The sequence below is a fragment of the Microtus pennsylvanicus genome, chromosome 8 (assembly GCF_037038515.1).
Source record: "Microtus pennsylvanicus isolate mMicPen1 chromosome 8, mMicPen1.hap1, whole genome shotgun sequence".
In the NCBI taxonomy this organism is placed as follows: domain Eukaryota; kingdom Metazoa; phylum Chordata; class Mammalia; order Rodentia; family Cricetidae; genus Microtus; species Microtus pennsylvanicus.
Window position 1 is genome coordinate 16,775,910 of NC_134586.1, and position 14,260 is coordinate 16,790,169.

The following is a 14,260-nucleotide window of genomic DNA, read 5'->3' on the forward strand; positions in this document are numbered from 1 at the left end:
GACTCATTGGAGAACTGCAGAAAAATACCTAACATGAATATGTGCAAATTCAATGCCAAATGGGAGATGACTGTCTTGCTTAAAATAGGAGACTGGAGAAAGAGGAGGACAAAGAGGAGGAAGAATTTAGCTGCACATTGAACCATATGCCAGACATTTACTCAGCACATGATAGGCGGTGATATTAGACTTTGAGTTTTCTGTGTTTCATCATGGGACCTATACTGCACAGCATCTCCACTACTGTAGTAGCTGCAGAGTTCATTTTGGGGAATTTGAGCAATGGATTGATAATGGTGAAAAACTGTATTGACTGGGTCAATAAAGGAGAACTTTCTCCAATTGATCAAATCCTCATTATCTTGGCCATTTCCAGAATTACTCTCATTTGGGAAGTACTATTTATTTGGGTTAAAATTCAATCAATTTCATTTATTACCAAAGAAGAATTAAAAATAGCTATGTTCTGCATTATACTCTCTGGCCACTTCAATCTCTGGCTTGCCACAGCCCTTAGCATCTTTTATTTACTCAGAATAGCTAATTTCTCGTGGCAGATCTTTCACTACTTGAAATGGAGAATTAAACAACTGATTGTGGGGGTACTGCTGGGAAGCTTGGCCTTTTTGTTTGCAAATCTGATAAAAACGAGCATCACTCTTGAAGAGAGATTCCATCAATATGGAGGAAACACAACTGTGAATTCCATGGAGACAGAGATTGCACTATTTTCAGAGCTGTTCTTATTCAACACAGCTATGTTCTCTCTAACACCATTTTCATTGGCTTTGATCTCTTTTCTTCTGTTAATCTTTTCTTTGTGGAAACATCGACAAAACATGCAGCTCAATGCCAGAGGACAAGGAGACCCCAACACCAAGGCACACACAAATGCCATGAAAATTATAGTCTCCTTCCTCCTGCTCTATGCTACTTACATTCTGTCCCTTCTGACAGCATGGATTGCTGAGAAGCATCACATTGAACTGATTCAAATTTTTTGCATGATAACTGGACTCATGTATCCTTCAGCCCATTCATTAATCCTCATTCTAGGAAATGCTAAATTAAAGCAGACTTCTCTTTTGATACTGAGGCATCTGGGATGTAGGCTGAAAGAACAGAAAATCCCGATTACATGAAGCATCTAAACAACATGCTTTGTTGTAGAGAAAAAAGAAATGAGCAAGTAGTTCAAGAACTTTTTTCCTTTGCCATAAAATTTATTGTTGTAAGCCTATATCGACTCAGGAACAGAAAACATAGTTATTTTAATGCTTAATTTCAATGAAATCAAAACAGAAGTAATAGTATGCTATTTTACCCAGAACTCCTTTAATCCCAGCACTCAGAAGGAAGGTAGATCTCTGAGTTCAAGGCCAGTATGGTCTACATAGTGGTTTTCAGGACAACAAGGGCTACAAATTCAGTTCAACAGGTTCAAATTTTGAAAGATCTTCTTTCATAAAATTATTTTCATTATATTTGAGAAATCATGGGACAAGAGTCCCTGGAGTTTTATGCAAATCACAAAAGCTCCACTATAACCATTTTGCCTACAGATAAATATATCCTAAAAAGAAGTGAGTAATAATGGTAAGAAACTAAATCAGCTTGATGGAAATACTGGGTAGCAGATATCTGATTATGAATCTACATTATGTATTCTTGGTTCTGGTGGCTATAAATGCATCTTATTTTAAAGCATGTAGATCCTATTCAGCAAGTATATAGGCTGTAATAGTATATATGCTATATTGAAAATAGTAGAATTTATTTACCCATTTCACTTACCTTTCCTGTTGCTGTAACAAAATGTTTTAATTAAAATAAATTTATGAAGAAAGTTTTATTTCGGCCTACAGTTCAAAAGTATTGTATTCCTTTTTTTTCTAACACCATGAATATCACTGCAGTCTTTTTTTCAAAGTGTATATACAATTTCATCTTACCTAAAAATGTTAACTATTTATGACGAACATTTTTGTATTATATACAATTTATAACCTTTTAGAGGAAATCATGAATAGTTACCCTTACCAGTTAGAAATGGCTACAATTAGTTATTTATATTCTACTTTTGATCTTCAAACCTGTTGGCTGTAAGTGACCCATTTTATGTTATACATTGTAGAAGGCACTTGATGTAATTATTTTATTAGATCAAGAAACTATGTTTACTTGAATTAAGGATTTTGAATGAAGTTATTTAGAACTGAAATAGAGAAGTTTTGGCTTATTAATTTTGCTCATAATTACAGTGTATAAAATAATTTATAAGTATGGAAATACTGCGTTAAAGTTAAACCTTTTCATTGATCAATCTTACCTCAGGGTTTTGAAATTATAGTAGTTACTTTACTGACCCTACTTCATTGACCCAGAATAGCCCTGCAAATCGCAAACATGGAAATCATGGAGCCTATATGGGTCTGTGGAAATATATTTTGGTTGTTGCTTGGTGTTTTTGTAGAACTCCTAATAGTAGGAGTGGAGGTATCTCTGACCCATTTGCTTGCTCTTGGGACTTTTTTCCTCCAGCTGGGTTGCCTCATCCAGACTGATAAAAGGATTTGTGTCTAGTCTAATTGTAGCTTGTTATGCTTTGTTCAACTGAAATCTCTGGGAGGGCTGCTCTTTTCTGAAGGGAAACAAAGGAGGAGAGAATATGGAGGACAGGGGACATGTTAGTAGGGGGTAGGTATTGGGAGGAACAGAGGGAGAGAAAACAGAGGTTGGAATTGTGTGAGAGAAGAATTTTAAAAAAAAACCTCAAAAACCCTTATCCATACGTTACTTCCAACCTTTATGGTGGATATTTGTTTTTCTCACAGTTGCTTTCTACATGTTGGCTGCTTTCAGCAAATGAAAAAAGACTAACATAATTAATAATAATATGATAATATAAAACTATAGCCTTTCTATTGAACTATGTTGTACATCTGCATAAATGTGTAAATTAAACCAAGCAATTTAAAATGAGTATTATTAGCATGCAATGACTATAACAAAATAAAAAATTTTCTATGATTATATTATTGTGGTTCCCGGGTGGTCCTGGTAAGTGGTATTCCAGAACTGTAATGGATAGTACATTGAAGATAAGCCACTTTACCTTCTGATGACCTATAAATGGTTTCCAGTCATTGACCATTATAAATAAAATTTATTGGTATTAACTATCCTAGGTCAGAGATTCTTCAGCTCTAATCTTCATTTTAATTTACTTAAATACACATAAAGCAGTTATATTTGCTGCTATTGTTTTTCCTGAAGTTTCAATCTTTAAGAAGTGCAATGCGTTCATTTGACTCCTTCTAACTTTGCATGCCTACAGGCAAATCATTATCCTTGATATCAACTGCAATCATTTATAGGTGGATCTTTATCTATAAATTTAATTCAATCATTCTCAATATAGGATTGTTAGTCACATTATAAAGATGATTGTATCAATTTGGCTAAATTTTAATTTGTTTCTGATAATCAAATGCTATTTGATTTTGAGAAAGAAATAAACCCTTTCAAAACCATAAGATTTTTGTGTTTCTGGAGTTGCTGATATTTTTCCTAAACATACAGTATTCTGATTCATTTTTTTCTCAGCTTAATTAAAAATAAATGCAATCAAAATATTACTAATATCATCCAAATGTAATATTTTCCTATGGCATGAGAAAATTCTTAAATATGTTATATTCCTCCTGACAGTTTAATAACTGTTTACTCTTCTTATTTTGTTTATAATGAGTTAAATATCAGTTTTTGGTTGCTGTTGAAGAAGGATTCAAATATTGATTCAATGTTTTATTAATATTTTAAAATTATTTTATATTATACATCTTATTTAATTATATGTTACAACCATTATGTATTTTAGTTATAGGTCCTATAATTTATTATTACTAATTCAATGTTTCAGCACCACATATAGTAAACACTGAACAAAATGCTGATCAAATTATTATATTAGACACTTGCTTCAAAATCAAAACCTCACATTCTCATTTTTCTTAAAGAATTGTGCTATATCTGCTTATATGGTTTGTTTAATCGTCCTGCTGAAATTACCGGGTGCGAGCCAGAACAGATCACAAAACACACAACAAAACCCATATGAAGAGCTTATTAAAAAGAAAAACATGTGCATAAAGGCCTGAGAAAGTTGCAAGGAGAGCATGGAGTGGACATGTCCAGCTTTTAAAAGCTACCTCGTGTATGCACACAGGGCCTTACTTAGCTGGGTCATGCATAGGTGATGTGATCATGTTGAATTTATGTCACATAAGGCCTGAGGATCCTGAGTGGCTATGTAATTTGCCTGACTGCTTGTTGGTGCATGGATGGCCCTGGAATGTCGAAGTACTAGCCACAGCACTGTGTGATGGGAACCATAACACCTGTGGTCATAGAAGGGTGTATATTGATGAAAGGTTTTTACATCCCAATAAACCTCTCCACTAATGCAATAATCAAAATCAGACCAAATAAAACTGATTTTTTTAAAAGAAAAAGCCCAGGTTTAATGGATGCCAGTGCTCCTAGGTGCCCTCATAGGCCCTCAGAGAGTAGATGGGGAAGGAAGGCCAGAAATCTACATGTTTGCTCTCTGGGAAGCAGTTTAAATACCCTGTGGGAGTGGTCTTGAACATCACTGAGGAGGGGCTACCATTTGGCGGGCTTTCTTGGGGGTGGAATCTGGACTGAGGCAACTCCCATAGGAGGAGCTAGTGATGGGACTTTCTAGAAGTTTTGGATATATGGATGCCAGGGGCTGAGGTGAAGCCTTAATCTAAACATTCCATACTCTTTGGGCATATGCGTTTCAGCATCTGGGGTGACACTTTCAACCAAACATCCCATACTCTGTGGGTATAGAGGTACCAGTTCAATTCTGGCTACTTCCTACAGGTATAGAAGGAGCAGTGGGCTGCGTTCCGATATCCAGCGGGCAATACCTGAAATAATTACTTGGAAACTGTATTCATTTAAACACTGTCTGGCCCATTAGATCTAAACTCTTATTGGCTAGGTCTTACGTATTGATTCAACCCATTTCTTATAATCTGTATATCACCACGGGGTTATATCTTACCAGAAAGATTCTAACCTACGTCCATGTCGGGCTGGAGCTTCAATGGCATCTGCCTGACTCTGCTTTCTTTCTTCCAGCATTCAGTTCTGTCTATCCCACCTACCTATGTTCTGACCTATCAGACCAAGCAGTTTCTTTTTTAACTGACCAATGAAAGCAACACATAGAAAAAAGACCTTCCTACACCATTTCCACTTTTTTCTGTTTTTTAAAAAAGGAAGGCTTTAACTTTAACATAGTAAAATTACATATAACAAAACAGTTATCAAGCAAGAATTACAGTTACAATATTTATATCTATTTTATCTTTTACCATAACAAAGGAAAACTATAACTAACCATTTTCAACTCCATCAAAGACTCCAGAAGGATAATATTACCTAAGTAAACAAGAAGTGAGAAACTTCCAAAACTCTAGTAATGACAGAGACATCTCGTTGCCTGGACAGTCACCCAAAGTTCCTCTGTACCGTAGGGGCATCCATCTTCAGCCTACAGGCCCATAGTATCCAGCAGACATTTCCATGAAGCAGGAAATTTTAAAGGCAGTTCAGTCACTTTCTTTTGTGTCCTGCAGAATGTCTCACAGACAGACTCCTTCATGAAGCAGGAACCCTGAAAAACCATCTCACCTTTAGGCAAGTTCAGCAGTCCTCTTTCTGCAGGTTCTTTGTGCCCAGATTATGCAACAGTTCAGGCAAGAGCAGTTTCTTGCCCTAATGGCTATCAAACTCCATAAGTAGGCTCTTCGATGCCCTTCTTCCTCTTGAAGTAGATTGGTATTGCCAGGAGCAGACATGTCTCACTGTCATGAAAAGCCCTAAGTTATTAAAACATTAAGTGCCATATTCTGAAAGTCTTTGAATGCCTATCTAACTGAAATATATCTCTATATCTAGAAAATCTAACTAACATGACTACAAGCTTGGTTATTATTGATGATTATTCATTAACAGCCCATATTTCCTAACTATACATTATATTTTTAAATGAACTACATAATCACAATACCTTAATCAAGATCAGAAATACATATACATATAATAAAATTGACCTTAAATTTCTATCAATAAGGCAAAATTTATACCAATGTAAATTATTCATATTTATATCATCTCCCCCTTTAAATGTAAAAGAACATTTATAAACAATATCTAGGAATATGGACTTAGTTGTTTTTCTCCAAACTTTTTCCTGCTGTATAGGGCCACTGTTAATCATGTCTTTAATGGTGTATCCTGTGTGTCAGGTTCTTTTCAGTTGGCAATTGAGTGAAGTAATTTTTTGAGCGTGTTCACAGCAATCTTTCAGGAGGGCGTGGTCTATCATACCATATTGGGATAGAAGCAATCCACATGGTCTCATCCTCTGTGAAAACAAAAGAAGACCCTCTTTTCCAAAGCATCATATTTTTAGATCCAAATTCTGAAGTCAAGATAGCTTTATAATACACATGTTGGATTAACTTAGCAGACCACACAATAAAATGTCTCTCTGTATTTAGTTTCTTCACAGTCAAAAAATTGAAAGAACATACAATATACAGAATCCAAACTCTCTGTGAATTTTCAATTTTTACATGGCTTATTTTTCTTTATTTCTTTTAATCTATAACTATCTGTACTCTGCCTCTTTAAAGACTTTACCCATTTTTTAAAGCATTAACTTTATTCTCTATATTCTTTCTCTTCTCTCTCCCAAGTCTACGTATGTCTATTTAACTTTATGACCCATTTAGAGGTCTTTTATGTCTGAATCTGTCCTACTGTGAATCTGTAATTCTTTACCGCTTAGGTGTACTTCTTAAAACGCTAAGTGCTTCTTAAAAACTTTAGCTTGCGCCACATGGGGTAATACGATACCATCTGTTTCCCGCCCAGTCTAAGCCTTAACTGCACAGTTATTATGGTAATTAGGATAGATCATGCCTGAGATCGACACAGTTTAGTGAAGCAGGAGCTGCTCCTGCTTCAACCATTTGGTGCCCATGAGCTGAGTACAGTTCCAGGCACACATCAGTCCCTATTGCCATCAAGCAAGCCTTAGCACTTTACTCACAAAACCCCATCCAAATTCTCTGTCTCCTACAATAGACAGAGGTCACGCTAGGAGCATAGCCCAGAAAGCCGGCATTTTAAAACTGTGCAGCTCTTTTTTTTCATCTCCAGGTAGGACCCACACTCAGCACTTTAACTCCGAGAACGAGATTTTCATCTGAGTTACAGAAAAATCTGTAGATGACTGCACAGCCTGGAAATATCTCTGTGTATGGTGGCGGGAATCGGCCATGCTCTCCCACTTGTGCATGCCTAGTAAACCTGATCCTGCTGCCTGAAGGTGCAGGTGGGGAGTGGTGAGCCATTGGCATTGTCTCAACTACTTTATTCCTGACCCTGAGTGGGCACACAAATGTCCAGGCCCAGAAATGCACCACAGCCAGAGTTTTCACGAGTGTCAGGGCCTAGGAAGCCGCGTTTTAAAATGACACAGCTTTTTTCCTGTTGAGGCTGCTGAGTCAGGAAAATTTCTCTGCGGCATTCCGCCAACAAAAAGCTGTGTTAAACTCTCTCTCTCTCCTTTTTAAGTCCTCTCAGGTTTTACATGGAGTTATCAGATCACGTTGGGCAAAGGACTCTACAATGACCTGTAGAAGTACACAGAGAATGATGTTGGTGCAATTCCATGGTGGAGAGTTTATACAGAATGCACAAGGCCTGTGACTGAACCTCTAACAAAGAAATAAAATCAATATACTGGAATAGGGATTCAGCAGTTAAAAGTACTTGCTGCCCTTGCAGAGGACGCAGGTTCAATTCCCAGTTCTACATTGTGGGGGCATAACCACTGTAACTGCAATTCCAGACCATCCATTGACAGCTTTCGACTGCTTTAGGCATGCATGTGGTATACATACATATATTCAGGCAAAACATTTATACCTATAAATTAAAATAAGTAAATCTAAATTTTAAATACATAACACTATGCATGTATAAACCAATTTTATAGAATCTTTTAAGTTATTTTCATTTATCTATTTAAAACCTTTTTTATTTTTTGAAAGTGCCATACATTTATAGTCTGTATACCAATCATATTAGTCCATACTATTTCCTTACAAATTTCATATTCTACTTATATAATTTTGTTATTAATAATTCCCGATACCCAATTAGACGTACCCATATCCAAATAAATAAATTGTAGTCTGATAAGGCATGGATAATCTAAATCCCGCATCTCCAAAGGAAACTGACTCTGCCTACTGGGATGGACATCAACTTTCAAAACTCTTTCAGTATAGATGGGACTTCAGGTTGCTCTCCCACCTCTGGTGAGATTTTGACAGGCCTGATCTTGTACAGATATTGTACAGACCACTACAGCTACTGTGAGTTGATGAATACAACATCCGTATCATGTCCAGATATTGCCATCTCACAGTTTTCTCCTCATCCATCCCTCTTTAGTGAAGTTTCCTGAGCTTTGAGCAGTAGGAGCATTTGTGATCCATTTAGAGATGTATATTCATTCTACACTGCTACTCAGAATATCTTTTCTATCTCCCCAACTCCAAATAACTAGCTCTTCTGTGCCTGGATTTTAAATTCCTTGATGTATATGAATAAGACCATGGAAAAGAGATAGCAAAGATGATGTAATTTTAGAAGTGGTAATTATCTTCATGCTCTGAAAATCACCTGATCAACTGTATGTGACTAATAAAATACAGACCTTATAAAATCACAAATCATGTATTTATGAGATAAAATATTTTCTCATAAAACAGTAAAGGTATACTTATTTGTAGTCAAAAGAAAGTAGTATTGCAAGTATTTTGTTGACACAAATATCAAATTAGTCATTTTCCTAAGTCTGTACATTTTCTTCATTTTGCTGATTCTCCAGAAAGAGAGAGAGAGAGAGAGAGAGAGAGAGAGAGAGAGAGAGAGAGAGAGAGAGAGAGAGAGAGAGAAAACAGAGTGGTAATGACTTTTCACATGAATCATTCTTTCTTTTTTTTGTTTCCATCTTCTATTCTCAGTGTTAGAAGGATGAAGCCTGAACTCTGGGGAAAACTGAATTCTTATGAAACAATGCAAACTCATCTCTGAGTTTCCCCTAAGTCTTCAATGGCAATATAACCAATCACCTTAGATCTCAAGGAGCCCAACCAAATTCCCTTAATTTGAAACATGATGAAAATGCAAAGCAGAATATATCTTGATTTGCATATCAGCAAATTTGAATTTGTTTTCTTTTCTAAATCATCTGCTGAACATTTCAGCCCATGTGTGGACAAACGTATTAGCAAGGACTCTAGCAAGAATTGCTGAAAAAAATTAACAAGAAAATGTGCAGATTAAATGTCAATCAGGAAATGTTCAGCTGGTTGTATGGTCAGAAAATACAGAAGGATCTGGAACAAAGGGAAGAAAGAATTTAATATCACATTTGGACCACCCATGGGGCACTTGGACAGCACATGATAGTGCTATTAGACACAGATCTTTCTCTGAGCATGGAACCTGTTCTGCATATCTTTGCCACTATAATAATAGTTGCGGAGTTCATTTTTGGGAATCTGAGCAATGGGTTCATAGTGCTGTCAAACTTCTTGGACTGCATCCCTAAACAAAAGCTTTCCTTAATGGATAAAATCCTTCTTACATTGGCGATTTCAAGAATTACTCTAATCTGGGAAATATATATTTGGTTCAACACTATATGTGATCCAGCAATATTTGTGATTGGAACAGAATTAAAAATTCTTTATTTTAGCTAGATGCTTTCTAGTCACTTCAGTCTCTGGCTTGCCACAGCCCTTAGTATCTTTTATTTACTCAGAGTAGCTAATTTCTCCTGGAAGATATTTCACTACTTGAAATGGAGACTTCAACTGATTGTGGGGGTACTGCTGGGAAGCTTGGCCTTTTTGCTTGCAAATCTGATAAAAATGAGCATCACTCTTGAAGAGAAGATCCATCAATATGGAAGAAATAGTACTGTGAATTTCATGGATATGGGACTTTCCTTGTTTTCAGAGCTGATGTTATTCAACATGACTCTGTTCTCTGTAACACCATTCTCGCTGGCTTTGATCTCTTTTCTCCTGTTAATCTTCTCTTTGTGGAAACATCGACAGAATATGCAACTCAATGCCAGAGGACACAAAGATCCCAACACCAAGGCACATACAAATGCCATGGAAATTATAGTCTCCTTCCTTCTGCTCTATGCTACTTACATCCTGTCCCTTCTGACAGCATGGATTGCTGAGAAACATCACAGTGAACTAGTTCACATTATTTGTATGATAACTGGACTCATGTATCCTTCAATCCACTCATTAATCCTGGTTCTAGGAAACTCTAAGTTAAAGCAAAATTCTCTTTTGATACTGAGCCACCTTCGATGTAGGCTGAAAGAAAAGAATATACCAACTGCCTAAGGCATACAGTCATGTGTTCTATATGCTTTATGAAGATAACTCCGTAGAGTCTAGTCATCTTTGAAAAGAGTAAAATGTTCTACATCCTGGTTCTTGTTAGTACATTTGCTAATGTTCTTACATCTCTATTTTCTTAGTTGTGCTTGTCACTGCTTCATGATAAAAGCAACAATGAAAAATGTTCACAACAATATTACACGCTGATCTATTTTAGTTTAGTACAAGTATGGCGAAAGATATTAACTTCTTTGTTCAAAAAGTAAAGAAAGGAAAGGAAAAAGTAAAATGTCATAGCAAGCTAGAAAGACGGCAAACAGCTTGAACATTGCCAGTAATTTTGATTAATTGTTCTCACTTGTCCATTATGTGTCTCATTTTTAACCACAGTTAAATACCAGTACACTTACTTTCCCAAATTTAACCCACTGGTACAATGATCACAGCCAAGTGAATTCATCCCACCAAGATCTTTGGTGTTCTGACCAAGCTGTATACCCCATGACTGCTTCAGAGACATGGAGAAGACTTCTGAGGAAACCTCTTGACACTAAAGGGCTCTAGAGGATGCTTAGCATGTCACCAGCACAAATGGGAAGCAAAATATTTTTAGTTGTAAGCCCTTACTTCCCTTACCTGAACTTTTACCAACATCTTTTTCTTTCCTTTGTAGCCATTTAAGCCCTTTTTGTTTTTAATTCTGTGGCTCATGTCAAGAAAAAGAGCCCTATAATAAGATAACAAATGAATTTAAACATATTCTTCTATTTGATCATCTGGCCATAGACTGCAAACTTTGCTTGCAGATGTTGGAGTAGAACCTCAATTGCTAGCATGAAAATGAAGGCATATTCTCTTTCAAGGTTTTATGAATATTTATCGTCTCCCATGCCACATAATTTGGATATCCAAATAGAGATATCAGTTAGTAATTTTAATTCCTAGTAATTGAACCATGTAGGAAACTGAATAATGGAAATTAATAATTTTGTGATGATATACTTGAAAGTAACAATTTTGAAGTAACCTGGGACTATGATCAAAGAATATAAGTCAACAAAAATTAACTTACACAGTGAATAAAAGAAGAGATATCACAGAATATAAAACCCTAGAGGTCCTGAAATGAGAGCCAGTGTCCAGGATCAACCTCATGACATTTCTTTGTAAAAGCAAAGCTATTAGAGATAATGAGAGGACAGATAGACATAAAGATAGAGGAAGATGTGAAAGATGAAATAGTACCATGTGATGAGGGTCCTTTTGGTGACCCTCTTCAGAGTGATCTGAAAGGAAGTCTGCTCGTGTGGCCATTACTCCTCAGGTCTAGCAATAGCAATAAGACAACATAAGGAGATCAAGGGGATTCAAATTGGAAAGGAAGAAGTCAGCCTTTTGTTATTTGCAGATGATATGATAGTGTTCATAAGCGACCGCAAAAACTCTACCAAAGAACAGTTGAAAAACACCTTTAGTAATGTGGCAGGATATAAGATCAACTTAAAAAAAAACAGTTTCCCTCCTCCTATACACAAGGAACAAAGAAGCAGAGAGGGAAATCAGAGAAACATCACCTTTCATGATAGCCACAAATAGCATAAAGTATCTTGGGGTAACTCTAACCAAGGAAGTGAAAGATCTAGTTGACAAGAACTTTAAGTCTTTGAAGAAAGAAATTGAAGACGATACCAGAAAATGGAAGGATCTCCCATGCTCTTGGATTGGGAGGATCAACATAGTAAAAATGGCACTTCTACCAAAAGCAGTCTGTAGATTCAATGCAATCCCCATCAAAATCCCAACAAAATTCTTCACAGACTTTGACAGAACAATAATCAACTTTATATGGAAAAACAAAACAAAAAAAAAAAAACAGGATAGCCAAAACAATCCTATACAATAAAAGTACCACCAGAGGCATTGCCATCTTTGACTTCAAACTGTATTACAGAGCTACAGTAATGAAAACAGATTGGCATTGGCACAAAAGCAGAGATGTTGACCAATGGAATCGAATTGAAGACTTAGATATTAATCCACAAAACTATGAACACCTGATTTTTGACAAAGGAGCTAAAATTATACCATGGAAGAAAGAAAGCATCTTTAACAAATGGTGCTGGCATAACTGGATGTCAACCTGTAGAAGAATGAAAATAGATCCATATCTATCACCATGAACAAAACTCAAGTCCAAATGGATTAAAGACCTCAATATTAATCTGACCACACTGAATCTGATAGAAGAGAAAGTTGGAAGTAGTCTACAACACATGGGCATAGGAGACCACTTCCTATGTAGAATCCCAGTAGCACAGACAATAAGGGCAATATTGATTAAATGGCACTTCCTGAAACTGAGAAGCTTCTGTAGGGCAAAGGACACTGTCATTAAGACAAAAAGGCATCCAACTGAGTGGAAGAAGATCTTCATCAACCCTGCATCAGACAAAGGTCTGATCTCCAAAATATATAAAAAAAACTCAAGAAACTAGACATTAAAACTCTAATTAACCCAATTAAAATGGGGTATTGAACTGAACAGAAAATTCTCAACAGAAGAAGTTCAAATGGTAAGAACTCTTTAGAGGAAGGTTGACTTCTCTACTTCTCTGATCTTTTAGCTTTTGCCCCAATAGCTGATTCCAGGTTTTTATTATAAAAACCAATTAGAATTTGTGGTATACCTAAGCACCTCCCCTTATATTAAACCTGGATAAGGTGACCAACTATGAGGAGTAGGGACCCAAAAGCCAGTTAAGAGAGTCAGAAACAACCCCTTTTTCCTGTTAGGAGTCCCACAAGAATCCAAATCACACAACTGTAAAGGATATGCAAAATACCAGGTTAGTCTCTGGCAGGCTCCCTGAGTGTGGATTCAGTCTTTTTGAGCCCCTATTGCCCAAAGTTAGTTGACTGTGTGAGTAGTTCAGTGGCGTCTTTGACCCCTCTTGCTCCTACAATCTTTTCTCCTCCTCCGCTGGATATCTGAACTCTGCCTGATGTTTGGCTGTGGGTCTCTGCATCTGCCCCCACCTCTCTGGTGACAACTGGGCCAGGCACCAATCTGGTCACAGGAGACAACCAGTTCAGGCTGCTTATCTGCTACTGCTAGGAGCCTTAGCTGGGGTCCTCCCTGTAGACTCCTGGGAGAGTCCCCTTTGCCAGGCTTCCACCGGACCCCAAATTGCCACCCTAGCAGTCCTCCTCAGAACTCTCCCCTTCCCTCAACCTGATTACTCATGCTTCCATCCCCATCTGCCCTCAGTCCACTCAGGAAATTTTGTAAATCACATACTGTACTTGGATGAAGTACAGTTTGGCTTATGATAAATACTATATGACTTTCATGGAGAATACAAACAAGGAAATCTTTAGCAAAGAAATACTCTTATTAGATTAAAATCATCTTTGCAAGTTTATAACACCATTAAATTTATTGAATACTCATGACTCAGATAAACAGAAGTTTTTTGTTTGCTTTTTGAGGTAAGGTTAGTGGATCCTAGGGTGGCTTTGAATTTGTTTATACTTGAGGATGATATTAAAATTATGACTTACCTGCTACCTTCTTCCAACTTCTATGAATAGAGGCATTTGACACTCTGCCCAGTTTTTTGGCCTCAGATAAAACTCTATAATTCATGCATGACAGAGAAGTACTTTAGCAACTGAGCCATATATCCTGTCCCCAAACACAATTTTATAGATGAATT

At 36.7% G+C, this 14,260-nt stretch overlaps 2 protein-coding genes across 2 annotated transcripts; both read left to right on the forward strand.

Annotated features, from left to right (window-relative positions):
• The first annotated feature begins 212 nt into the window (after window positions 1-212).
• LOC142855773 (taste receptor type 2 member 124-like) lies at window positions 213-1,142 on the forward strand. Its single transcript, XM_075982183.1, has one exon. It carries the CDS (start codon window positions 213-215, stop codon window positions 1,140-1,142), a length of 930 nt encoding a protein of 309 aa, XP_075838298.1.
• Window positions 1,143-9,611: 8,469 nt separating this feature from the next.
• On the forward strand, window positions 9,612-10,547 carry LOC142855774 (taste receptor type 2 member 102-like). Its single transcript, XM_075982184.1, is given in 1 exon segment — window positions 9,612-10,547. A coding segment is annotated over 1 exon segment (930 nt). The 5' UTR covers window positions 9,612-9,617.
• Window positions 10,548-14,260: the final 3,713 nt, after the last annotated feature.

What these genes read in the sequence shown, in the direction of transcription:
- LOC142855773 (XM_075982183.1), top strand. Translation starts at nt 213, where the DNA reads ATGGGACCTATACTGCACAGCATCTCCACTACTGTAGTAGCTGCAGAG.